At 46.6% G+C, this 27,845-nt stretch overlaps 2 protein-coding genes across 6 annotated transcripts in view; one reads left to right on the forward strand and one right to left on the reverse strand.

Moving 5' to 3' along the window:
* NMNAT2 (nicotinamide nucleotide adenylyltransferase 2) overlaps positions 1-8,675 on the reverse strand; it is a 31,190-nt gene extending 22,515 nt beyond the window's left edge. Inside the window, exon 1 of the mRNA XM_005531298.3 lies at positions 8,508-8,675. Within this exon, the coding sequence (XP_005531355.1) occupies positions 8,508-8,592 (85 nt within the window). The 5' untranslated portion in view covers positions 8,593-8,675. The remainder of the gene's footprint in view (positions 1-8,507) is intronic.
* An 11,598-nt stretch (positions 8,676-20,273) lies between these two features.
* Positions 20,274-27,845, forward strand: part of SMG7 (SMG7 nonsense mediated mRNA decay factor) — a 59,243-nt gene continuing 51,671 nt past the window's right edge. For 2 of the 5 annotated variants that reach the window (XM_088060166.1, XM_014260032.2), the window contains exon 1: positions 20,274-20,587. In XM_088060166.1, the coding sequence (XP_087916292.1) occupies positions 20,559-20,587 (29 nt within the window). In that variant the 5' untranslated portion in view covers positions 20,274-20,558. The remainder of the gene's footprint in view (positions 20,588-27,845) is intronic. The other 3 variants (XM_005531299.3, XM_014260033.2, XM_088060164.1) reach the window with 2 other exon arrangements.

Below are 27,845 nucleotides of genomic sequence, written 5' to 3' on the forward strand. Positions count from 1 at the left end.
TGCTCAGTATTTCAGCCCTGAAACAGACTTATCTCAGTTAATCTCCTGAGGCAAGCCCTACAGTGGCTTTTGAAAATGCATATTTCCAAAGAACCTATGCTTTTCTTTTCCCAAATACTGATTTAGCAAATTTCTGCTACTATAACCAAGATACATCCAGTGGCTCAGGCTTACTGAAGAAAACTAGTTGATGCTTAAAAGGGAGAGGAAAAAAAGTGTTTCTGAGCCAGGTTGCTTTTTCTAACAACAACGGTGTTTCAGTGGAATGAGAGCTTGTGCCTTGGCCCTGGTTTATTTTCAAGGTTGTGATGGGCACTATTGACTTTCTCCACACGGCATCCTAAAAATCTATCCCTGCTTGGCTGGGAATTGATGGAATCATGGAAGTGCTTGGATTGAGGGCTTATTAATACCAGAGAGGGCATGTTCATGTCAAAATCCAGAGGTGCCCTGGCTTTGTCTCTATCTTATGCTGATTTTTCAGTCTTTAGAGATTTTTTGGGTCTTCCCATAGGTGGCTCCCTGGTCCCAGGTATAGGTTGAGGTTAGGGTTGAGGTTGGAGGTACTTGTGTTACACTTCAACACAGGTGGACTCCTTGGCTCAAAGGACCTCTTGCAGACCCCCAGCCTTGCTGCCAGAAGGGATTTTGGAAACCAAGGTGTTGCAGAGGTGAGGATGCCTATTTTGGGCCGGTTGCTGCTCAGATGCACAAAGATCAGCATAGTCATGACCCACTTCTACCCTTGGCTCCCATCACTGTGGTACTAAACCCACAGCAGCCTGGCAGCAAAAGGATGTGGCTCCCCCACTGCACCACTCAAACAGTTAAATGAGCTGCCCAAGGTTATGTGAGAAGTGTGGGCTGCAGGTGTTCAGCATGCAGCTAATTGATACCCTTGGCATTGTACAGGCTGAAGCTAAAGAGCATTAGAGAAGACAGTGAGGAAGGTGAGAGCATCACAGTGAGTGCAAATGGTTTTTAAATAGAAGCAGAGCTTCTGTTTCTTTCTTGAATAAGGTTGTAGGACTGTATTTCTCACTGACAAGTTTGTTTATAGTCAGTGGAAGAAGGTACGTGGCACATTTTGGGAGGTGGCATTATCATAGAACCAATGTGATGTCTCAGAGACCGTAATAAATACTGTCAAATATTTAAGAGCTTATAAATGTTTTAAAAGAATTCCTGAATAGTTATTGATGGAGTTTAGTCTCGGTTTTGTGCTCAGGAAAACTCCTCCTCACTCTGGGTCATGAAGAGAAGATGCTTAAGATGCAGGAAGCTGATGAAAAGGCTGTGAAAAACGAGTCTGTATGGGGTGCAGTGACATCAACTAACATGTAACAGTCCCCAGAAGAGCCATGGGTGCTGCAGTCCTGCCAGTGCTGCTTTGTCTTCCCAGCACACCACCCAAGTATCTGCAGTTTCAGTGTGTTTGGGGCAAGTGCTAGGCGTGGAGGTGTGTTGGTGACCCAGCCAGCATGGCACCAGGGCTGGGCTGGCAGGCGTCGCTGCCACACTGAGCCAGGGGCACTTGGCGCTAGGCACAACTTACCTTCCTAGACCCCTTATACCGAGAAAACCTTTCAGCTGTTTGCTGTGATTTCAGCAGCTTGGATGTCAGTAGAAGTTCCTCTGCTGTGTTACAGAGGGATGAGTAGGGATGCCGCAGTTCCCTGTGTCCAGTACATCACCTCGAGTGTTTTAAGCAATATCTGTCCTGGCTCTTTCCCGGTCAAGTCATTCCCACTATGCTCTGATGGTGCTGCTGAGCTCCAATGCTGTACAGAGCCAGGCCAGAGCTCAGCCATCCTCTCCCTGTCCAACAAGTCCTCCGAGAGCCCATTACACCACCCGCTCCTTCAATCGATCCCTCCAGCTAATTATGCATTCAGATTTCAGCTGAGGATGAAATGGAACCAGGAGGCAGCCTCACAGGGGCCTGAACTTCTTACTGCTGTTGCACACAGCAGAGCAAAGTCTCTCTCAAGCTCCTGACAAGCTTTTGTTAGATGGAGGGGGAATAAATTTTGCTTCTGGACATTTGCCAGTATATTCCTATTTAAGCAAAGGGGAAAGGGTGATGCTGTCATGCTACTCAAGCATTTCTCCCAGCTCTGTCCCAGGCAGCGATGCTCTCATTAAACTGCTCTGCAGTTCAGTCATCTCAGTAAAATAAGAAAAAGTGATTCTTGAACTTCAGGATATTAAAACAATACATCGTTAACAAAAGCCTCAGCTCCTGCCTTTTCATCCCTCTTTACTTAGTCAACTCCATCCTTTCATCTCAAATCCCTTGCTATGGGATCCAGCAGCCTTCACTGCTGCTCCTCTACAAGTATTGCAGTGGATAATGAAAGAGCAGCCTGCTGAGATTTTTAATTGCTCAAGTTTTCCTAAGAACCAAGCAAGAGGGTTTTATGTTTGATAGCAGTCCCCTTTCATTGTTTTCCACCAGAAATGGTTTTTACCCAGCTGTCAGTTGGGATATTAACTCTCTTCAATAACTGATGCACACAGGACTGAAGGAAAATTTAATTAGACAAAATGGGAAGGATAGTGGAGATTTGCTGATTTTCAGGATTCAGGCTATTTACAGGCAGTGACAAGTCCAAGTCCTGGGCACTGTTTGAAATGAGGTAAGTGGGGAAACTCCACAGTCAAACAGGTTTATAATATCTGAGGAACCAAAACTCCCTATGAGAGGGCCACATCTAAATGACATCTCACAAATCTCATCCTCCCAAAGAAGCTGACCTGGAGGAACCCATCACCCCATAAATCCCCATGCAGCAGATGAGGCAGTCTGAATAGATGCAGATGATAAAGATTTGATTAGAATCATCTGTTTGCCTTCAGGTGCTTCATAATACCCAAAAATAGTTGTAAAAGAAACCAAGTACCTGTGACTGAGTCAGATTACTGTCCCATTTTTGGGAGGGGGTTACTCAACCTGCTGCCTCTGAGACCAGCTCTGAACATCCCTATGGACCCCAGACTCCACATTGCTGGACCTGTGGGCACTGTGCATCCAGAAGGGTGGAAGGAAGGCTGAAATCTTCCTTTGCAAGAGCAGGGAGGCCCCAGTGAAGCTCTGTTTTCTGCAGGCTTATAAGCAGAGGTGGAAAGGGGAATTGAAGGGTCATCCAATCCCTAGAGATGAAGCTGTTCTTAGACCTGGGCAGAAATAAACTGTGGTTGATGAGCAAGGCTTTGTGAAGGAAGCTAGAAGTTTGCACATGAAAATAATGGATTATGAATAATTTGAGAACCTTAAAAGGCAAGAAAAATAAAAGTGTAAAATGCAAAAATAGGGGGTGTGGGCAATTCCAGAGGGGCCTTTTCTTTTACATTTGAAGAAAAATGAGTAAAAGAAAATAGAAAAAAATCAATATCAAAATACAGCACACTGATCAACCAGATATCATTTCACCCCACCAAAATCCTCATTTCAGTTTGAAGAAATCATCAGAACAATCCTCCAATTCTCACATATCCACAGGACAGTAAAAGCCCTTTCCACTGCAGAACCTACAAAGAAACTACTCTCAGCACCTTCCTTCCAAATCCAGCTATTTGTTGGCTCTGTCTCCAACCCTGAAATACCATGACAGAGAACTTGGATCCTCTGATCTGGTTCATCTGGTGCATCTGGTGATGCCTTTAGTCCCAGAATTTTACCCAAGACCATCTTCAAAACAAACTATATTTTTTTGATTGAAAATATTTGCTTTCTACCTTGCTCTACAGAGCTGCCTTTTGATTTTCAATCTCTGGACACAGTTGTAATTAGGGCTCCCTGAGCTGGGGCCACATAAGGAAGTGATTTAATTGTCAAAGCAAGCACAAGCTTGTTGTCTGGGGAAGTGCCAGCATGGGCTTTGGGGTGTTAGCAGAGCTGCATGGATTAGGTTTTGCTTTTGACATTGGTGCCTTGGCTTTTGTCCTGTGGATGGCATTGCTTGCATGGGAAGGAAGGAGGAGGCAAACTGTAAGGAAGCCAAGATGGAGAAGATACACTTTAGACAGTAGATCCCACTGCTGGGTGTCTGTGCCACTCAGCGTGTCCCAGTGCTTTGTCCTGAGATCCAAAGTGAGCGCGGGGAGGTCTCAGAGGTTGCCCTCCTGAGCTGGCTGCAGGGCAGGAGGGTTAAGCAGCGGCCCATGATCAGTGCTGCACTGAGTGGTGGCAAGAAATGAAAGTGAACTGCTTGGGGTGTTGGGGAGGATGAAACAGGGAAACTTTATGAATATGATTGTTTAGCAAAAGATTCTGAAAATATGAAGCCTAGAATCGAAATAGAAATGAGGGCTAGCTTTGAGTCATGGGATACTGAGTGCTAGTTAATAAATATCCGAAGAACAATAGCCTAGCCAGCTAAAGGAGAATCCCTGTTGATGAAACAATGTCCTTCTGCTGATAGAGAATCCAAAGGTCAAGCAGCAAGAGAGGAATTTGTAAAGCTTTTAGAGTTTGGAATGTAACACTGTATGGTAATACACCACCCTTTAGTGGGTGTATCTCGTAGTGATTGGTTACTGGGAATTAGAATATTCACTATAGAAAGACATATATTGAATTGTAACAGGAACTTCACTCTCTTACTCTTACTCTTACTCTTACTATGGTGTTTCTCCCTCGCTCCCCTACTCTCTCTCCCCCCACCCCCCTCTCTCTCTCTCCCCACTCTCTTGTTCCCCCTCTCGCCTAAGCCTCTTTTGCTCTTGATTCCTCCCTCTCCCGTCTTTAACCTCTCTTCTCCTGCTCTCCCCGCTCCACTGTCCCCCGCCACAACCGCATGTTCGCTAAGGCTGGTGGTGGACACGGGTCTCTCCTTCTCTTTACCCATATAATAAACTGCTTATACCTGAACAGCTTGACCCTGGAGAAGTCTCTCACCGTAAGCGAGTGTTTTGTACATCAATATTGGGGTTTGGTGTGTGTTGGCCAAGGTGAGCTGGTGGACTGCCTGCATCGAACAGTGGTAGGGGTTTCATGTGGCTTTAATGCAGAACTTTGTTCTGAATCTTATTTTTCTTCAATTATTAAGACTTTTTGCTTGGGCTCTGCTTTATCTTCTCAATACCTTCTTAGGCTAATAGATAGAGTTTCATTTTGGGTTAAAGGCCACCAATATTTTTGTCAAGCTTTGGAAACAACCTTTGCCCTCTCTGTCCTTCCATCTTTTCACCCTACCACAGTAACATCCCAAACTTTTTCTCATAGCCACATAAAGCTTGAGAATTGTGAAACTGAAATTTCACAACTGAAATTTGTGATTCAGAACACCTCTCAAAGTACAGCTGATACCACAAATAACTTGGAGTGTTTTCAGGACTATGTGTGGGTGTTTGCCTCAACCCCTTGGTAGGGATGGCTGTACATGACTGTGTCTCACCTACTTTTTTGTTATACCCTATATATCTTAGGCAAAGTATTAATTTATATATATGATATTCATTTTGTATACACAGACATGATTCAGCCTCGTTTGGGGAGCCCTAGTGATCCAGAATTATAACTGGCAGATAAAGCGGGGAGCTCTATTGAAGTAAGTTCAGCTACTCACAAGGTTCAGTGCTGGAATGCAGTTGCAGATTTGGGGTTGTAAGAAAAATCCCAGCTTTCTGGAATCCCAATGATAGTGATGAGTCTTAAATTCATATGACTGATGGAAAGAATAACTCAATGGGAATCTTTCCCCCACTAGAAGAGACTTCCACATAATTAACCAATCTCCTATTCAGGCAAAAATTCTATGGGAAAAAGTTGGGTTTTGGTTTGAATAAAACATGGCAAAATCTACACTGAGAAAAATGATGGTTGACATACAATGGTGTGTTAACAATGACATATGTGAGCAAATATTGTACTTCCTTTTGATTTAGTGCTGTATGTTAAAGAGATAAATTGTCTCTCTCTAAGTTAAGCAGAAAATCCTCATATTAGCTGCTCAAAGCCCAAATATTTTTCTGAATGATGAAGACAATATTTTTTTCCAAATTCAGGTGTTTGAAACGCATCATTTACAGGATAGATTACTGTTTTGTTTGGACTCTATAGTGCAAAGCTAGAAGAGTACCACAGATTTTGGTTGAGATTCCTATGGCTTCACAGGGTTACACTTTTAGACTTGGGGAGAAGTGTTCCTCAAACAAAAATGATGAGGGATTTAGAAACTAAATTCTGTGTCCTTTCCTCATGGAAGTCTCATTTGTTCCTATCAGGTATCTCAAGTTTTATATATTCCAGGAGCTCTAGGATGCATGCATAGAAAATTTCCACACCAAGCCACCCTATTTGAGCTAAAAGCTGTCTTCCTGAAAGATGTCTTAGTGTTCATTTACAGCCTTCATGTGACAGAGAATCCATCAGGCACCCAGGTACTTTCTCATATTACTTGATTACCTTCACTCAAACCTACACAACAGATTTGTAGTTTGAAGTGGTGCAGGATCCACTCTTGGCATCTCACCAGTACTTACTCTGCTGAATAAAGTTTCCCACTTTCATCACATATCACATATCCCTTCCCCAAGAAGAACAAGATGCCTCTTAACATATTTAAGGATGGATCTAAACTGAGCCCACTTAGTCTCCTGCCACAAAGCCTGGCTTCCAAACCTAATGTAATTCTTGTCACTGTTCCTCAGAGAAGGGGTTTGCTAGTGCTGTACACGAAAATAATACATCCTTTCTTCTTCTGCTTGATATTCCCCAGCTCATATCTACAAGAATCACATTTGCTGCTTTATTTACAGGACCATACAGAGTTTGCATTCAGTGGGTTGTGCACAATCCCCCCACAGTCCTTGACACCACTGCTCTTTGGCAGAAGACATTTGCCTTTTGTTTATATTTGACATGTGTTCTTCCTCTCTGGACATATGACTTTGCATTTGACTTTGCTTTTGAACAAGCCCTTTTTATCAAACAACCAAATCAGGCAGCACAACTGACTCATTACCAGCAGGAATTGCTGTTCTGCTCACTTTGGGGTCATAGCCACTTTTTACTGTCAGGGATTTTCTTTCACATCTTTTCACATCTTTGATAAAGATACTAAAGAATACTGAGCAAAAAGAAAATCTTATTGAGAGTGTGTAAGAACACACACTGCATACTAATATCTCAGTGATCCTTATTTTATAAAATATATTTTGTTACTTGTTGTTAGTCCACTGAATAAGGGCTGCATGGATACCTTTAGTGTTACTTAATCAAAATGAGACTAAATGTGAATTACAGAAGTCTTTTTCATCAGTGGTTGCTTCCATCAACAAAGTCTCTGTAATTTAATTTAGTAATTGTTTTTATTTTTAAATAGTTCATCTTGATCCTTGTTGGCAAGATCTTTTTACTTAGGGAATAGGATTTTTTTTTTAAATTTCAAGCATATTGATATCCAGGCCTACATTTTGCTGGCATTTATTAAATGGAATAACAATGTGATCCTTTGCATCTAGAAAACCATAATTTTCTAACCTGATGTGCAATTCATTATGTTCTACAAAAACAGGTCTGATGCAGAAGTACCCCAAGCTGATTTCAATTATTTTTATATAGTTTATGTATTTAGAAACTTATATACAGCTTTTAGAAACCCCAGGGATGCTTCCCCACTGGTAGCACAAAACCTTCAGTATCTGCTTCCCAGCCTTAAATCTCCTATCAGACATAAAGAATGAATCCTGTCTCTGCACTCCAAGGTGGTCTGCAGTGGACATTTCACCCTCACAGGACTCCTCCCCAGGCAAGTGAGACACTGTTTGCATAGGGATTTTCCAGGCATTTTGAGCTTTACCCAAACAGTATTTATGGCATGTCAGACTGCCTTTGATGGAGACTTCCCTTTCTCTCTCCCTCCTTCCCTCCCTCTTGTCTTGCCTAAGCAGGCTGTAGCAGTGATTTTAGCATCCCCATCATCCGTATCATTACGGATCATCAAGGGACGCTTGGTAATATGCATCATCTCACACAAACGTTTCCCATTCCTTCGACCTAGTATCAATCTAATGGTTGACTACTCCAATATCTCCATTAAGTGTCTGTATTTTTGTTGACTTTTGTACCTGGCTGTGGCTGCTTGGCTCTATCTCCTCCCTGGCTAGAGGAAATGGAAGTGCTGCAGCGGCTGCAGTCTCGCAGACCGAGGACGAATACCAGCGGACAAACAGCGCCAGGACCAACCCCGGAGACTGCGGGGGCGGGAGCATGAGAACGTGAGTGCAGAGCGGGGAACCCAGCCATCCGAGGGGGACAGCCCTAAAGGACTGGGGACAGCTGCCAGGGATGGGGAACAGGTTCGGGAGGCCCGGGCGGTCCCCGCCCGCGGAGCCTTCAGCACCACTCGCCGGGGACAGCGTCCGGCCCCGCCGCGGTCCCCGATAGCGGAGCGGCGCCCCTAAACATTCCCCGAACGTCCCCACCCCGGGGTGCAGCCCCAGGAGCCCTCCCAGGGCTCCCCCCGTCTCCCCCGGCCCGCCCCTCTGCCGTGAACACTAACCGAACATCTGGATGTGCCCCTTGGTGATGGGGTTGAAGCTGCCGCAGGCCAGCAGGATAACGTGGGTCTTGGTGGTCTCGGTCATGGTGCGGCCCTGCCTGGCCCCACCGCGGTCTGTGGCTCGGTGCGGCTGCGGGAGAGAGGAGGGCGGAGGGATGGAGCGGGGCCGGGCGGGAGCGGGGGTGGCGCCGCGGCTGCGGGAGCCGGGCCGGGGCCGCCCCTCTCCAGCACGGCCCGGGGCGCGGCCTCCGTGGAGTCCTACACACGCGTGTGTGTGTACATTCATGTGCACACCCACGGATACACATCCATCCCAGCGTCATGGAGAGGGGCACACGCCCTGGCACAGATGTGCCCATGCACACACACACAGATGGGCACACAGCCGCATCTGCTCTATGTACACTCATACTCATAGAGGTGCAGCAGAGACACACTGGCATCCCCGGGACTGAGGAGATGTAACAGGAGGTTTAATCTGCACATGAGGAGGCTGAAGGATAACTTTATTATGCCCTACAACTCTCTGAAAGGAGGGTAACCAGGTGGGGACACAGTATTTTCTCCCAGGCAAACAGCAAAAGGACAAGGAGACACAGTCTTAGGAGAGACTTCAGGAGGAATTTCTTCACAGAAAGGGTGATTAGACATTGGAATGGGCTGCCCAGAGAGGCAGTGGAGTCACCGTCCCTGGAGGTGTTCAAGGAAAGACTAGATGTGACACTTAATGCCATGATGTAGTTGGCAAGGTGGTAATCAGTCATAGATTGGACTTGATGACCTCAGAGGTCTTTTCCAGCCTAAGCAATTTTGTAATCTGCACAACTCAGTGCTCATGGGCAGCTATGTGTGTTTCCCCTGTGCTGCTCAGGTGGTCCCAGCCTAGGACCTGCATAGGTATCCCAGCTCCTCCAGTCCCAGCACAATATTGCTGCAGCGCCTGGGGTTCTATGGGGAAATTAACTTCAGCTTCACCCGTTGCCTGAAACACATACATTGCCTGAAAGAGACCAACATCAGATAGATGCTATGCATTTACCAAAAACCAGCCTTTACTGCAAGGTAAACTTGCAGACTACCAGACTACCCAACTGTCTAATTGTCTAAATTTCTCATTTTTAGGACTGCAGCATTGCTGTTCTCCACTAAAGATGCTCCTTGACCTGAACAAGGGCCAGCAGAGCCCTCTCTGCTTACAGCCACTGAAGAGGAGCTGCATGCAGCTCACTTCAGCCCCTTCCCAATGAACCTGAACAAGGTTCATTGACCTGAACAAGGGCCAGCAGATCCCTCTGCTTACAGCCACTGAAGAGGAGCTGCATGCAGCTCACTTCAGCCCCTTCCCAATGGCTGTCCTGGCCTTATCTCTGGCTCCCACACACAGATTTTCCTCTCAGCAGGGAGTTATTTGCCACCAACAGGTCTCCCTTGCTACCTTCATCTGTCTTCCTCCTCTGTCCTTAAGAGGATACTCCCTAGACACTCATTTCTGCCTTCTTATGGCAGAGGTTTTTAGCCCTACCCTAGCAGTGTGCTGTGTTTCTCCTTGTCCTGCTAAGATTAATTATTCACAGTCCTTTGCTTGAAAACTTTTTCCCTCACAGCTCAGTCAGGTGCTGGGATATTCATCAGCCTGGGTGATATGAAGGAGCAAGATCACTAGGGAATGAACCCAAGACGATGCTGAGTATGTTTGTTCAGGGAACACTTAAATGCTTGTTGTGGAGGCCCTGGCTGCACTCTCAGGAGAAACACTGATAGCAAGGGGTGGTCTGTCTCACTGGATAGGGGTGTGGTAACATCCAGGGTTATATTTCTATCCTGATTTTTAATTTGGACTAAGCTGGTGTTGAGGGAGAGATGCTGAGACAGGTGGTGTGCTCTGTCCTTTGTTCCCTGCTCTATCTTCTGACTGGCTCTGTATGGACATATGATGATTCAGTGGGATTAGATTTTGGGGATGTGTTGGGCTTTTTCCTGTGCTGCTCCTCCAAGCTTACCCTGACAAGGAGAGACTCACAACCTTAGGAGAAGAAGCATCTCGGCAGTTTACCCTTCTGTAGCTTTTACAACCTGCAGCTGTAGGAGCATTAAGTGCTGCTGCTGCAGAAGGCACAAATGAACTAAACTGCCTTTGGCCTAGTTCTCCCACTGCCTGGTGATGCCAAACACATCCCGCTGGTCCTGACAGCTCCTGCCATCCAGATGAATCTCTCTGCCTGCTTTGTTTCACACCAGGGTTTGACCTTAAACACCAGTGAAAGATCAAGATCACCAGTCCAGATATAGGTTATGCACTGTCTGACCATGGTGGGGTCAAGGTCTGGCCAGAACTGCCAGGCAATCATGAGGATGAGATCTGGGCAGCCCTGTCTGTAGCTCTCCCCTGGCTTTCCTGCTGCCTTCTGGATGGTGAGTGATGTGGTAAATCATCTGTCACTTAGCAACGCTGCTGGCTGGGGAGCAGCAGCAGGTTTTGGTGCAGGAGTGATGCCTGCAAGGCTGTGCAGTGGTTATTTCACCTTTTTTCCCCTCAGTGTTTTCCAACCCAGCATGTATTTTCTTTTACTTGCTGCTTTTTCCTGAACATGTGGGTTCAGACAACAGCCCCAGCTGCAGGAGCCAGATGCTCTCTGCCAGCCCTCCCTGTGATCGTTGTGCAGCACTAGAGCACCCCAAGACTCCCAGCAGATTTGAGGTCCAACCCAGCCCATGGTTGCAAGCAGCCATCTGCCACATGCAGAGCTGTTACAGTAGGGCACAGAGAGGACAGAAGGATGATTAGCTGGGGTTTATTCTCTGAGGAAGAAAGCAGCATGGAGAAACACAGGGATCTGCCTACACAGGCAGCTCATATCAGCACTGCAAAATCGTTGCCAGTGGGACTTCAGACTGGTCAAGCACACCTGAAACATGGCCTGTGGCTCACACCAAGGGTATTTCTGCACATGGATTTGTCCAGCTCTTCACCATCTGCACAGACAGACCCTCAGAGCAGGGGACCATGCAGCAGAAGGCAGGAAGATCATGGCTGTGTTCACTGGGGTGAGGGATGGGGACCCTTAGTTCTCCCAGGACTGCCTCTCACCTTGTCCCTCATCTTGGGCTAGGGAGGAGGAAGAGAAACCTTCCAGCTTTAGGCTTTTAAGCTGTCAGTCTGCAAACTCTTTGAAAGAACCCAAACCTATCAGAGAAAAGGACAATTAAAAGGGCTTAAACCATTTATTAATCCATCCTGGCACATTCTGGAGCCTTTTCTGACAAGGGCTAAGAAGCAGATTCAGTTCTGCTCCACATATGCCAGCCCTATGACTCTAAGAAATTTTTGTAAAGCAACAATGCACTTTAAAAGAAAGAAAGAAAAAAAAAAAAAAAAAAAGGATCTTGAATAAGGGAGTTGATCACTTGGTGGCCCAGTTGGATTAAAACCCCTGGTTCCCACAAAAGCAGGTTTTAAATTTACACCAGTTTTTGAGATACAATCTGAATTTATCTAGCCAAAGCTCAGGCTTGCAAACCTAGCCCATGGGAGGGAAAGGATTTGCAAATATAAGGAAGCCGGACTGAACTGGCAGATTGGGGCAGGCTAGATAGGCCAAGCTGAACTATGTGCTCATGGAACAGCATAGGAAAATAAATGGAAGCAATCGGCAGTAGCAGCTATGGTGGGAGCCCAGTTGATATGGAGGGAACTGCCAAACCCATGGCAACCAGGTCTGAGGCCACATTGGGTGGGACAGCCTGGCTCAAAGGGAGAAATCTTCCATTTTGGATGACCTGTTGTAGGAGGAGACATTCAAACAAGGAAGGCTGAAAAGCCTTCAGTGAAAGATATGACTTATAACTGAGGTTTGAAAATTTATGAGTAGCCTGGGGAGCTCTTCTCAGGGCTTGGTTCATCATGCACTGGGAGAAGATACCAAAGGGTGCCATGAGATAAAGCTGGGTATCTATCAAGGTTGAGGACTTAACACCCTGGTTGTGGCCTCTGAACTGACCCCAAGTGCTGTGCAGTGTTTCTGGGGCACTGGACTGACATTTGAGGCAATCTCCTGGGGAAGGTCAGTCTGGGAACCAATTTCTCTCTTGCCCACATTCAGTAAGACCAGCTGAACACTGGCCACAGATGCAATTAGCCTGGCAGCCTATTTAAAGTCTCTGTTTCTGAGGTTACAGCTTGATTTGATCTGCACTGGCAGGATTGTAGCTGGGCTCCTTGGATGGGGAGTGAAGCTGAGGCACGCAGCATGGCTCCACAGGAATGGCTGCTTGCTCTCTCCCTTCCAAAAGTGAGTTAGCTTTCAGTTAGCATGAAAGGATACTTCTGCCCTGAATGCACAGCACTTAATCTCAAAAATTTAAAAGGAAATCCATTACTTTACAAATTACAAGGATTGGGAGAAATTTCTCTAAGAAATTAGGCCTATTTTATAATTTTTTCTTCTGGGTGATATTTGCAAGGGAATAATGAAGGCTTAACAAAACCCTACACAGTTGAAATTCCTGAAGTTTTGCATACAGGCTATATTTGGGGGAAAGAGGCTATTATTAGATGAGGCTTTTGTCACTAACAATTCAAAATCTAAGTAGGATAATCTGGGATGACAACAAATACACTTTAATTATGATAACATAATTACTGATCAGGAAGAATAGAGGACAAAATTAGGATTGTTTAGGTATCTTCATTCTTTGTTTCTTCCTTCAAACGCTGTTGAGTGCTAATTTCCCACATCACAACATTCAGATTGAAATAAACACCAAACCTGCAGAGAATTTGATGTTTCATCATTCAGGTGTTGAATTGTTCACTCATCTTTCCTTGATCACAGGTTTTCATCCCAAGCAGCAGAAGAATGTGATGTCTCAAAGACATAAAAGCCGAAGTTTGGCACAGAGACAGAGGCCTGTCCAGTGCCACATCTGTGCATGAAAACAGGGGCAGAGTATCTGCACACAAAGGGGAGACTTTGGACTCAGCATGTCTTACAGGACAATTAAAGATGCTGATGTTAATGAAGAAAGATGGAAGCAGGTTCCACATGGTCCACCTCTCCATTGCTGTTTTAAATGACCTTGACAAAATTTCTTCTGTTCCCCTATCTGTTAAGTGGGGGTGGTCTTTGCTTGCCTCTTAGAGCATGTTTTGAGGATAAACACATCCAAGGTCTGTGAAATGCTGAGCTGGTGCTGTGACAGAGGCAGTTGAAGACGTTAAATGGATTCACTTTTGGAAGGCTTTCCCTCTGGAGAGCAGAGCAGCTTCACTCCTGGGCATTTTTGCTGCATTGTGGCTGAGGGCTGGTTTTTTGCAATGGGTTCACAGTGTCTGTGGTCTACCCTCCTTCTCTGAGGACCGGTGGTGGTTTGGCATTTAGGGAAAGAAGTGGGAAACACTCACGGAAGTGATTTCTCTGGGAGCTTCCTCTGGGTCTGAGACAGGCCAATGGCTGGCCAGTTCCGAGAACTGTCAGCATTTTGAACCATTGAAAATTAGGCCCACCTCTGTGAATACCACCTTTTAAAAACCACAAGCCTCGGAACTTCTGTTTCTTAGCTTCTGGCCTTGAACAGGTAACTGGGGGCCGGCTGCCCGCCTGGCCCGCGCGGCCTGCTGCGGTACTGGCCCCTCCCGGGAAGTCTGCCGGGTCCTGTTCTGGTCCTCTTCTGCTAGGGCCCCTTCCCAGGGGGCCGAGCCCTTCACCGAGCCCTTTGCAGTGGCACCGCCGGGCCAGGCCGGTCCCTGGCTCGGCTGAAATTCTGCTGCGGCTGAGTTTCACCAGAAACTGCCGGGCAGGGGGAGGGGAAGCTATGGACCGTGCTGCCTTTGAGTGTTAGCCTGGTTGCTGAGATCCTAGCTGTCCTTCCCCAGTGCAGCCACCGAAAATCCTCCGTAAACAGTCCCTGGCAGAGACCACGTGACCATCCACAGGCCCGGGCAATATTTAACCCTTTCACTACACAGATGAGACCTGCAGACCATGTCCCTCTCTCCAGGGAAAAAAAGGACAGAGTGATGACACATAGAAAGACAACATGAAGACATGTTGGTCAGTAAAGAAACAGTCAAGCCCCAGATGAAAGAGGGATAAGGAGATGCTGGATGGGGCTGAAATATTCTTTTGATGGGGCTATGGAGATGAACAATGAATCTCCTTTAATTAATGAAAGAGTATTGGGGGATGAAGTGTTGAAACTGTAGATCTGACCAGTGGTATCCATTGATGAAGCTAAGCAGATGTTGGAGTAGCTGTGATCCCATGAGATGCTTTGAACAGAGAGAGACAGAGAGGAGATGAGAGCTGATGAAGACCCTTTGCCCCCAGGGAGAGAAGAAAACCTCTTCCCAGAGATGATCACAGAGACAGATGAAGAGAACCTTTGCCTTTGAATAACTCATCCTTAAAATAATACCCCATGACTTCATAGCCCATGGACACACCTCTAGGAGGGCTGCGAAAATGGGAGGAAATGTCACAATGGCAGAATTTTTGCCTGGACAGCTGCTATTTGTAGAAATGAAAAGCCAGAGAAATCTGTTTCTTGTGGAGAAGTCTCCATGGCATGACAAAAGAAAACTCATCTCCCTACAAGGACTGATGAAAAGACTAATGTATGGTTGGTACTGTTTTAACATCCCAGGTTTTGTCTCTACATTGTCAGTTGGAAAAGGAAAAAATTGGGTAGGGGGAGGAAAGGTTTCTGGTGGTTTTATTCTGGTTTCTTATTCTTGTAGTCCTGTTAATAAAGTTTCTTTATTCCTTTTAAGTTCTGAGCCTGTTTTGCCCTTCTCCTAACCCATATCTCACAGCAAGAAATGATTAAGTACCCTGGTGATTTTAGCTAGCACTAAAACCTACCACAGGACCAAATTCTTTCCCATGCTGTGATATTAATAAAATTATAAGCTACAGTTATTGACCCATAGATAACAAAGACAATAATACAAGTTGACCTCTATGAGAAATCTGTTTCTTTTATCACAAATCTCTTGAAACAAAACTGAGGGGAGATTGACTTCGGGATTCCCCTTAAATAGAAGGAAAATATCCCCTTGCTGTGTGCAACAAAAGGTTTGAATTAGAATTTCATCAGAAATAGAGCAGAGCCATCAGCAGCAATGTCAAGCCCTCAAAAATATTATGTGGGACAATCTGACAACAAATCTGAAATTATGAAAGAGCCTTCTGAGAGTCAAGAAGAGAAGGTGTGGGAGAGAAACTCATGAACACACTGTTCTAGTGGACAGATCTATTTCAACAGTGCAGAAACTCAGAGGGAAGCAAAAGACCCCAGAATTCAGAGGAAAAAGCTTTAAAAATAAGGAAAAGTCTGCAAATATTGTGACATTCTTTGCTTCTTTGTCTGGAAGGTGTTAAAGAAGAGTGAGAAAAGGTGAAGGGAGACTTTGCGACTGGACAGGTTGTCCTGATGGACCACAGGTTTCCTCATGCAGCTGCCATTAGGTGTGGCTCTGCTTGGCAACTTATATTGGCATTAAAAAGTTAAATAGCACTGGCAATGACCAGATTCTCTCAACCAACAGATTCTCTTGAAAATATCCAGGGCTGCCTGTTCCTACTGCCCAAGACTCAGAAGTCAGTTCTGCCCCATGGGAACCTCTCTGGTCTTTTGAGGCGGCTCTGAAGTGGTTGGACTCAGACAAGACTAAACAAGACAGCCGCTGAGCTGATGCTTCCACTCTTTGTTTGTGTCTGACACAGCACTCCAGGGAGGCATCTTTGTGGTCTCCTGGATGAGAACTGTGCTCATCAAGAACAGATACAGGAATTGGAATTCTTCACCTGGAGAAGAGAAGGTTTTGGGGTGACCTAATTGTGACCTCCCAGTAGCTGAAGGGAACTGACTGGAAAGATGGAGAGGGATGGAATGGAAAGAGGGGAGAGATTTGGACAGGGGTCTGGAGCACCAGAGCAAGGGAGAATGCTTTTATTCATACTGACAGATGTTAGATGGGCTATGGGGAAGAAATTCTTTCCTGTGAGGGTGGTGTGACACTGGTGCAGGTTTCCCACAGGGGTTGTGGCTTCCCCATCCCTGGAAGTGTTCCAGGCCATGCTGGATGGGACTTGGAGCAAAATGGAATAGTGGAAGGTGTCACTGCCCATGGCAGGGGAGTTGGAATGAGGTGAGCTCTAGCAGTTTGAAGCCATCCCCCCTGTCACTCCAGGCCCTTGTCCAGGACCCCTCTCCATCTTTCCCTTCAGGTACTGGAAGGCCACAATCAGGTGCAAGATGCCCTGAGCATGCTGGATCAGGAGCAGAAGGATAAAGCTCCAAATCACACAGACAGTGTGAATGGTCTGGGGAGAGTCCTGGACAATGTGCCCTGCGAGATGCAGTTTCTAAGAGCTGCATTTGTACATTGACCCAGGAGATAAAATCCCAGAGTACAAACTCAGCCTGGTTTAGCACAGGACAGGCTCCAGGCAGGCAGGAGTAGCCCCAGTTTGCTCAGTGCTGAACCAGTTTGCTCCTGCTCTTCAGCTGAGAGGCTGGAAGGATGGAGTTGAGCCCCAGGCCCTGCTACAGGACCTGCCTGAGGGGCTGCACAGGATTCCATGGGAGGTTTGCCCATGGCTTGCTTCCCAGCCCTGGTTGCACTGAAACCAGGAAAACCATTCTGCAGCCTTGCAAGGCTCCCATTTGAACATTTGGGGCCCTGAAAATTATTTCCTTAAACACATTCCTTTTTTCAACCTGAAAAAATGCAGGGGATTTATTTTTGAAACATGATCTTTCATTTTGTCCTCAGGTCACTTACAGACTCAAAGGACTGTGGGTGCGGAGGAACCCACCGAGCCCGAGATCCTAGCTCTCCCCTGGAGGCAAGATACTAAGCTGTGAGAGACACAATGTATCGCTCCCAGGGGTCTTTGAGTTAGATATGTTAAATTGTTGTGCCCCATTGGTGTTCCCCCCTGCTGTCCCACCCCGATACAGGTATCTCGGGCTTCCCCCCGCCCCTCTCCTTCCCCATAAATACCCCGGGTTTTCCCCTGTTCGGCAGATTCGCTGTTGCTAGCTCCCTTCGCTGAAGCTCTGCCTGAATAAAGGTTTGTGCTTGGTGGAACGCTGGACCAGCTTTCTCGTCCCTGCTCCCTGTGTTGCCTGCCTGCCGCCGCCGAGCTGAGCTGAAATCACTCAACTGCTGCTGAGCCGAGCTGCAATCACTCAACTGCTTGAAGCTGCTCACACGCTTCGGCCCAGCCCTTCTCAGGGTTGTTTCTCTAGAGAAGTCGCGGTGCTCCGGGCTTTCCGTCGCCGCGGCAACGGACAACTTGTATTAGCCACCCACCTTGTGCTCATCTGATCCCAAATTTTCCTCTGCCTCATTTCTTCAGGCTGGCTCATGTGCTTGAATGGACACTGAACTCAGTGGGATTTTTCCTGCCATAAAAAGACAAATTGGAGTACAAAACAAGTCACCATGTGGTGACTTGTCCCACAGGAGGTGGGACCACATGGTATAAATACTGGAAAAACTGAAAATACTGGGAAAAAAATATTGAGCTGTGATAGAATGTTGTACCCAGGTGCAAGGTCACATGAGCCTGATGTGCCCATGTCCTGACTCCACGCTGAGGTGATCCTACCTGGAGCACTATGTCCAGCTCCAGAGTCCCCAGCACAAGGACATGGAGCTGTTGGAGCAAGTCCCAGACAAGGCTACCAAGATGATGAGAGGGATGGACCAGCTTTGTTATGAGGAAAGGCTGGGAGAATTGGGGTTGTTCAGCCTGGAGAAAAAAAGCTTCAGTGTGACCTTGCAGTACCTGAGAGGAGCCTACAGCAAAGATGGAGAGAGAATATTTAAAAGGGATGGAGTGACAGACAAGGGAGAATGGCTTCCCACTGCCTGAGGGCAGGGTTGGATGGGATATTGAGCAGAAATTCCTGTAAGAGTGGTAAGGCACAGGTTGCCAAGAGCAGCTGTGGCTGCCCTATCCCTGGAAGTATTCCAGGCCAGGCTGCATGGAGCTCAGAGCAATCTGGTCTACTGGAAAGTGTCTAATGGAAGGGGGCTTAAAAAGAGATAATCTTCAATGTCTCTTCCAACCCAAACCATGCTGGGATTCTATGTGTCAACTCCAAGGCCATGGGCCACATTGCTGGTGTGGAACCCATCCTGTGCCTGACCTTGCTGCCTCCCAGGCAGTGGGGGCTTGTAGTGTCAGAAGCTTTGGGGTAATGGAGGGACTCTTAGATGAGACACATTTGGGACATTTTGAAGTGATCCTTGGGGCCAGGCACCCAAGCTGGCAAACCTTGGGAATCCCCAGTGTGGCAAGCAGGCAGGGAACAGGAGGTCTGGTTTGTGACTCCCTCTTATTTTCTTCTCTTGCCTAAGGAGGTGATTGAGACACCATCTCTGGAGGTGTTCAAGAGGTATCTGGATGTGGCACTGGGTGATGTGTTTAGTTGTGTAGGGGTTACCATGGCAGTGCTGGGTTGATGGTTGGACTTGATCCTAAAAGTCTCTTCTAACCTTCATGCTTCTATTCTGTAATTGCAAAATGAGTGTGATTCCCATTCATGCCTTTATTCCTTACCAATGTATTTTTGCTCCCACTCTCTTTGCAATGCTAACTTCAGCTTGTAAGTTATGAAGAATAAGAGTCAGTTAGTGATAATGGCCTTAATAAAAACAAGTTTCCTTTCTTTCCTTTTCCCCCCTCATTTGGTATGTGCTTTAGCAACAGTGTTGATGACTGACTTGATGACCTTAAAGGCCTCTTCCAAGGCTGATAGTTCTATGATTCTGTGTGGGAAGTCCAAGGCTACATGCACTTTTTCTGCTGAAACTTTTCTTGTCACAAAAGTGCAAGGCCACTACCACGCTTGCGCTGAGGGCCTGAGCCAGCAGTGTGCCCTTATTGGCCAAGAAGGCAAACAATCCTGGTGTGCATCAGGAAGAGCATTCCTGGTGGTCAGAGAGGTGATCCTGCCCCTCTGCTCAGCCCTAGTGAGGTATATCTAGAGTGCTGTGTCCAGGTCTGGGCTCCTCAGGACAAGAGAGACTTGGAGCTCCTGGAGCAGGTCTAGTGGATGCCGTGCAGATGAGGAAGGGCATGAAGCAGCCCTCTCACAAGGAAAAGTTGAGGGATCTGCAGCTGTTTAGCCTCGAGAGGAGGCGCAGCTGAGAAGGGCCGTCATCCCTCTCTGTCCCTGTTTGCAGTGAGGGTTCAGAACAGGGACCAAGCTCTGCTCCCTGGGGCCCAGCAATGCCCAACCATAGGCAGAAATGGATGCCTAGGAAGTTCCAGCTGAACATGATGAACTTCTTTCTTGTGCAATGACCGAGCACTGGAACAGAGACGAGAAAGGGTGTGGAGTCTTTCTCACCGGGGATACTTCAGACCTGCCTGGACACAATCCTGTGCCATGTGCTCTGGGATGACCAGGCTTGAGCAGGGAAGTGGGACCGAGTGACCCACTGTAGTCCCTTCCAACCTGCCCTGTTCTGTGTTTCTGTGACTGGGGCTCCCGCCAGCGCCATGGGCCTCTCGGCAAGCCGCCCCTCCGAGAGGGCCGAGAGGGGAAATGTGATAAAGACGGCTGTCGCTGTGCGGGTTCGCGCGGGTTAGGACGCGGATGCAGGTCCCGGGATGCGCCGAGGTTACCATGGGGACGCCCCACCGCCCCCTCGGTTGCCGTAGGGGCGGGGGAAGGGTTTGCCGGTGGCGCCGCCGGAAGTGCCGGTGGGGGCGGGGTCCGGCCCGGAAGCGCAGCCGGCGCGGCGGGAGGGCCTCGGCGCCTCAGCGGGGCGGGAGAGCGGCGAGCGGACGCTGCCGGTGCCGGAGCAGCGAAGCCGGGGCTGCCTGGGCCACCAAGAGGCCGGACCGGCGGGGCGCGGACTGTCCTGCCCGACTTGTGCGCAGAGCGGAGACACCCCGCCCCTTCCTCTCCCGCGGGCCCTGCACGGGAAGATGGCGGCGGCGGCGGGAGGTGGCGGCGGCGGTGGCGCGGGGGCGGCGGGCCGGCCCGGGCTGTGAGAGCCGCGGCGGGACGGCAGGTGAGCGGCGGAGGATGAGCCTGCTGTGCGCGCAGTATCTCCGGTGAGTATCTCCGGAGCGCGGCGAGCAGGCGAGGCCGCGGCCGGACGGTTCGGGGACGGCGGGGAACGGGCGGACTTCGAGCCCTAAGGCCTCGGAGCGGCAGTGAGGGCTGCTGGGCGGTGAGCGGGCCGTGCCCGGGGCGGTGTGGGGGACCCAGCCTCCGAGCTCCCGAGCCCTGCGGGCGGGTGGGCTTGGCTGCCGCATGGCTCAGGGCTCCCCAGCAAGGTCACGCCGGTACCTTGGAGCTTCGGGGAGGGTAGGAGAGTCCACCGTCTTCCCTGCCGGAATTCTGTATTGCTTCCCAAGGAAGTGGAAGGGTAACCCGCCGCTGCGGAGCGACCGCGAAGTTTGACGCCGGCTGTGGAGCGGGACCAGTGCTCGCAGCCCCGGGAGGTGCTCTGGGAGAACGGGAGTAGCAGGACTCGTGTTTCAGCCCTCGCCATCAGCTGGAAGTCCTCAGTCACGGCTGACACAGGCGGTCGGTGCTGGTGACGGTCAGCTGAGGGGTTGGGAGGGGAGTGAGGCTGCCAGGGCTGTGCTTTGAGACAGAACCATTCTCGCGTCCCTCAAGTCGAGAGCAGGAGATACCTCACATTGATACGAGCAGAACTTTGATAGGCTTTGGGGTGAACTTATACCCAAATGCTCGTTCTCTAGTGGTTTTGGAAAACAGCGTCTACAAATGGCTTTTCAGTAGCTGTAAAGTACTAAACGTCCAGGTTAATTGTGTTGTGTCACCCCTGACTCTTTGAGAACACCTCATGGAAAAGAAGTAGGTATGCAAAAAGGGCATGCACATTCTTTCTGAGGAGTTCATGGCTTGGGAAGGATTTAGAAGGAGTGAATTTAATGAGGATTTTACATTTTGAAAGCACTTTCTATACAAAGTTCTGAAACACTTCATTGGTCTCTCCTTGCTGTTTCTCCAAATTCCTCCCTTCTTCCTTGTCTTGTCATTTATTTCTGCTTCCTTGTATTATCCCAGATCTTACCTCAAGTTTATATCTTCAAAAAAGAAAAAAAAAGTAATCTTTTTATCTAATAGTGAGTTTATGAGCCTTTTTCTCTTCCAGGTGAGTAGACCTATGCTGTCATAAAACTTCATTCTTTCTTTCCTCTTATATTATGACAGATGCTTAAATGCTTTTTTATCAGCAATCTTCTACCAGTAAAAGACTTGCTTTTTTATTCTACGATGCGTCTTTATAATCTTGTAACCTCTGGCTCCCTGTTCCTTTTTGTGACTGCACATGTCCTTTGACTGCTTTGGATTGTGGGATGCTGTACCATTGAAGTCACACATGTCCCTGCTTCTGTAACCCTCCTGCACCACCAGGCTCTTCATTAAGCATTTTGCTGTGCCAGGCTGGAAATCCTGCCTGCAATCTGTGGACAGGAATCACCTGTTTCTCCTCTCTTTGTTCCTCCCACACTTCAGCTCATCCTGGGTTGTTCTTGCATTTTCCTGACTGCTTTGTTTATATCGTGCTAAAGGAACTGGACTGAAGCGTGCCTGTGTAACAGGCAGTGTCTCTGTCACCAAGAATCTTCTCGTCCTAAAACAACAGGACAGTCCTCCTAAACTTTTTAAGCTCTCTGTAGTCCATCATCTTCTTTCTGCCTCTAAAGACCATTTAGGTTTGTTCTCTGTGTAGAAGGTATGGATGGGAGAGGTTTGCTTGAAAAGCTGTGAAATGCTTTTTGCAGCCACAGAACATACATTTAAATTGATTTGCATAGGGCAGAAATGCAGTTGCAAGTTACTGCAGCCCAAGCTCATAAAGGGAACTGGGAATAAAACCTTAAGACTCTCAGAGCCAGTTCTGTTAGTCCTCTGTCTTAAGTAATAGGACATCCTCCTTTTTACTGTGGCAGGACAGGTTCAATCCAACTAAAATGAAGAAGGAATAGACCAAAGTGTAACAAGGTGAGAGGGCAGCTTAATAAAACATTGTACCAAATGAAGACATGAGACAATTAGTCTCTGCTGTTCTTCATTGTATTAACACTAAGGATGGATAGAAAATTTCTGCAAGAAATCATTTTTCTGGATATTTGAATTTTAGACAGAAGTGAGACAGATTTCTAAGGTGAACATGTAATGGTTGAATATCTAGTGAAATAATGACTCTGCAAGATTGAGCTACTGAAAAGATGAGCAGGGAAGAAGGGACTTTTACCTGGACTTCCTTAACTCTTTTACTTCTAGGTTCTTGCTTTCTGTATGTGTGTGAATAAGCTATTTTAAAATGCTGTCCTTGAAGAACTGTGCCCCTTTAATCAACCTGTGAGAACGGAGGAACACATGAGCCTCCTACAGAAGTCTTCCAGGAAGAGCAAATAAGGTCAGGCTTCATGTACTGAGTCTTTGAAAAGTTGCAGGAGAGTCTGTTTTTAAGTCATCTTTCTATGTTGCAATAGATTTTGGGGATTTTTGCTTTCCCAGTCTTATCCTTTTCAAAGTCACCTGTCAAGAGTATTGGAGTGTATTCTTTCCCATCTAATTTCCTACATTTCTCTCTGGAATCATTGTTTGAGTCACTTCTCAAAGATTTGCACTGCATCTGGTAAGGTGAGTAGACTTTTCAGAGGGTTCTTTTGGGAGATAAGATCCTAAATGATATTTTAAGAAATGGGCACTGTTAAGTCTCCCTGTTCAGGTGAATCTGTTCATTGTGTCTGTCTGAAAATTTGTATCCATGCTATTTGTGCTACTTGGGGAATCTACAAGTACTCCCCATAAATCAAATTAATCTCACAAGCCACTTGTCTTGAAAGTAGGCATTTCATGTATCCTGCTAGATATAAAAGAAGTCACTTTAAAGCAAACTGTCACTGATAGGATTTCTGACACAATAGCACAGAAACTTCAGAGCACATCCATTTTATAAGCCAGTGTTGAGCTTTAGTCCATATTTGTTCACTTCAGAGAAATTATCTTAAATGCCAATCTTATATGTGTTCAAAATGGAGTTAACTAGGATTCAGAAGTTTAGCAGTTTGACCTATGACTGTCTCAATTGCATTTCAAAAACATGTGAGCTCAGTTACCAGTTAAATGTGACATTCTCTGGTAAACTGTGGCTTTTAGCACAAGCACAAATGTAGAATAAAAAGTGCTTGAATTACAGGGCTTGAACATTGCTTAGAAATTCCAGTGCTGATGAACCAGTAGGTAGTTTTCTATAGCCTTATGATGCGGCTATAACCAACTTTATTAAAGGTTTGGCTGCTTTAATAATTCAAATTGTGGGTGTCTTTTCAAAGACTCATCAGTAGCTCCATTAACTTCTGCCTCTGCTGTGTCTCTTCATTGTTGCTCCTTTGCTGTCTGCTGGCCTGTGACGTATCTGTTGCAGTGTTTCTTCACTGTTAAACGGAGGAGGGTAGAGCAGAGGTAATTGCAGTCTGTGTGTGAGCATGTTCTGGTACTGATTCCTAGTCAGGATGATGTAGAGGTGATGCTTGTCTGTGCTGGCAAGACAGCAACCAGAATACTGTTTGAATGAGTCTCAGCAAGACTAAGTTAGTTATTTTAATTATCTTGAGAGTATATGAAGGAAAAAGTTTGTAAATGTAACCTCTTAATAGAGAAGCCTGTGTCCCTGCAGTGGGCTTCCTGGAGATGGCAAGATCACAAGGCTGGAGGAGAGGCCTCAGGAGTCTCCTGTCCAGTGTCCTGCTCACAGCAGGGTCAACTCTGGGGTCAGACCAAGTGCCCAGGGCTTGAAAGCCTCCAGGGATGGAGACATCTCAGCCTTTTGGGGCAGTTTGAATGTCTTCGTGGTGGAAAAGATTTTCTGTACATCCAGTTGGAACCTCTCCTGTTTTAACTTAATGCCTGTTGTCTCTTGTCCTCCCACCACATGGAGAACCTGGATCCATCTTCTCAATCCCTTCCCTGGAAGCATGTGGCAGCAGTGAGTGCCCTGGAGCCTTCCTTACCTCAGGCTGACCTAGCCTGTCTCCCACAGCCTCTTTTCCAGTCCTAAATGCAAGTGCTCCAGCCCTGACTGCTCTGGAGGCCTTGCTCCAGTTGTTTCACAGCTTTCTTGATTTGTCTTGGTATCTGAACAAGACCGAGTCAGTCTTGAAAAGTACTCTGTCCAGCTTTTTGTTTTCTGATATGCTTAATGCTACTTTCATACAGTGTTTACTCTTGAATTTTAAACGGAAAATGTAGTGGGGCCTGCTTTGGCCTTCCAGGAGAGACACCTCAAAACATCACCTGATGTTTTCTTTGGGGGAGCATAGTGTCTCCCTTCTAGTTTTGTCTTTTTTTTTTCCCTCTATACAAGATGTTTCCACCATTTGATAACTAGAATTTCTGCCAATATTTAATATGAGCAACACTTCTTATTCTTCATTGCGGGTAAGAGTAATGATTTAAAAAGGCAAAGATTGATGATGGCTACTATTTACTTAGGATCAGCAAGCTTTTTGTGGTGACCTATGAAGTAAAAAGAATCACAATAAAAAATGTATTGAGCAATTCCCCACTGAGCTTTCTGCTGAAGGAAGTGCGTCTTGCTGAGAGCCCCAAGACACATACCGTACTCCTCAGGTGTCTGGTCAGCAATTTCTTGTTCCTGTTTTCCTATCATGGGCTTCCAAATTATTGAGCATCCTCCTGTCACTCCGGGACAACTTGTGCTAAAGTCACTGTCAAACCTGTGATACTTTTTGTTTTTCAAACCTAGATTCCCAAGGAAATAAGGCTTGTTCAAGTGTGCTGAAATTGGTTGCTGCCATTATAACTTAGTGAAAGTTGTCTGGTTGGGTGATCATGTTTGGGTGATCCAAATGAGTGCGCTGGTGAGAGAGAAGCAGGCAGAGCCCAACTGGGGTAAAGCAGCACTTTGTTTCTGTGCTGGGGTTTGAGCATGCTCCTCTGTAGGGAGGTAACAGCAGGGATGGGAGTGCCTGTGAAGGTTAGCAGATGCTGGGCATATTTTCCTTCTGGAAGGACTGGCAGGACTGGCAAGAGGAGCAGAGAAGAGGGCTGCAGTAACCAGAGAATGTGACTTGCTTAGCACTTGGCAAAAGCTTGACCATACGGACTTAGGGTGGTTTTAAAACTTGAACGGAAGTTTCTCACTGTCCCTCACCCTCGACCCTGATGTGATGGCATACATTTATGGCCAATTCTAAAGTAAGCTGAACTGGGGAACCACACTAGGTTGAAACTGCTTTAGTTTTGTTTTTTACCTGTGGGGTTTGGTCCGAGTTGGTTTCCTGATCCCATTCATTGTTAATACAGATGTGCTGATGAAATGGTAAAGCTGTGTGCAGCAGGATTGAAGTACTAATGGTTAAAAGCAGGGTGGGACTGCTGCTTGGAGTGATAGTGGTCGTTATCATTAAAGTGCTCACTGACCCAGAACCCTAGTAGTGTCCTCTTTCCTAGAATATGGCTGTAGCTATAAATAGAATATAATTCTTATAGAATGTACCTGGTATCACTGTCAACAAACCGTACCCCTCTTTACAGTCTGGACTGAGAATCTTCTCTTGCTGCAGAACACAGCTTGAGTGCTGTTACTGCGCTTTCTTTGTGCTGTGCTATGAGGTTACTTGCACAACAGTGTTCCAGTGACCTAGAAGTGCAGGTTAGTGTAAGTAAAGTTACAGCTGTATGTATGTATTTATTTATTTATTATGGCAGGGATGATTCCGGTAGCAATTAGTTCTTGTTCTAACCTGCATATTCCTATGTAGCTTGATCTTTATTGGAAAAGAGAAAGTTCTGTTGTGGCAGTAAAACCAGGTGATACTTGTCTGAAATTTTAATGAGGGAGTGCACCAAAGCATTTTGAGAAGGCTGCCCCCATCCCAGGGTGTTGGAGGGGTTTTTTCCTGTTTCTTCATTTCAGCGCATGGTAAGAAGGTACATTTTCTTGGTGAATTAGCTATATTTAGTGTGAAGTACACTGTGATATTCTGGCTACTTCTAAAATCTGTTTCTTCTATCCTAAGAAATTGTAACAAGTAACCATAGTGTGGTTCAGTGAGGTGATTTTGGCCTGTTAAGAAGTTGATCAGGGCACAGAATTGTATCACAAACTTTTAGGTTAAGCAACTTAAAGCTGTGCTTAAATCAGTCTATCTGGAAACTTTAGCTGCCCTGCTGTTGTGGGCATTTTCAGATGTCTTGGTGCTTCCTATTGGAGAAAGAAAGGTTGGGTTAATAGGAGGAGACAGTGACTTGATGGATAAATGCCTTGGCATCTTCCCTGCCCTACTCAGCCAGCAAAAATGAGTGTAGGAATGAAGAGGAGTAATTGCAGTTCAAGTACGTGGTGGCTGGGGAGGGAAGAGAGGATAATTTGCTGTAGGAACTGATTTTGTTGGATGAGGAGCTGCTGGAGATTGTAGAGGTTTAAGGGTTCTTCATCACTGCTGTTAGGTCTTCACAACAGCAGCAGAGATTCACTCATAGCGGCAGGCTGGTAGAAGAGCAGTTAAAGAATGCAGCTATAATTTGTAAGGAATATATGTGGGAGGACATTAGTTACTGCTTTCATTACTTTGAACCTGAGGATTGTCCTCGTTTTACTGGAAAAACTGCACAGCTGCTGTCAGGCAGGAGGGGAATAAACCCACAGATTTTTTTTCCTTAAAATCACTAGCAGAGATGCATACTTTGATTCTGTACTTTTTAATGTATTATGAGGGAGGTCATAAATTTCAGTGGTGTTTTGGAAAACAGGTTTTCCTGTGCTCAGGGAGGGATATGGTATCTTATTTCTCCATCTTACTGCTGTGGACAGAATAGAGGAATAACAGATTGTTTGTTGTGAAGTGACATGAGGAGTCTGGTCCATCATTTCTCATGATTCCATACAGGGTGGAGGGCTGGTTGCTTTGTTTATTTGTGCCTTCTGAGCCACTTGAGTTACTGCATTGGACAAAGTATTGCTGGAAGTGTTGCAGCTGTACTGGAGTCATCACCAGCTGCCACTTGTGCAGCCCTGCTCCAAGTCCTGCTTTTGGGCCATGTTTCTAGACTTGTCTGCCTGCTGCTGCTCTTCCCATTTGAACTTAAGACAAATTTTTGATTGCAAACTTGGGGACTTCCCAGATAACCGAATGGGGGGGGAATGGCTTAAACAGTGTTCTGAAGCTGAATATTTAAATTCCTCTGAGTTAAATCAGCATGTACTTGTTCAGATCAATGTAGTCCTGTGAGCTGCGGTGGAATAAACTTTTTTGAGTGACATTAGGCATGCTTTCTCTTCTTTCTGTATTCCAGTCGGAC

The sequence above is a fragment of the Pseudopodoces humilis genome, chromosome 10, assembly GCF_049639895.1.
Source record: "Pseudopodoces humilis isolate 2021_Gansu_Grassland_sample_001 chromosome 10, ASM4963989v1, whole genome shotgun sequence".
In the NCBI taxonomy this organism is placed as follows: domain Eukaryota; kingdom Metazoa; phylum Chordata; class Aves; order Passeriformes; family Paridae; genus Pseudopodoces; species Pseudopodoces humilis.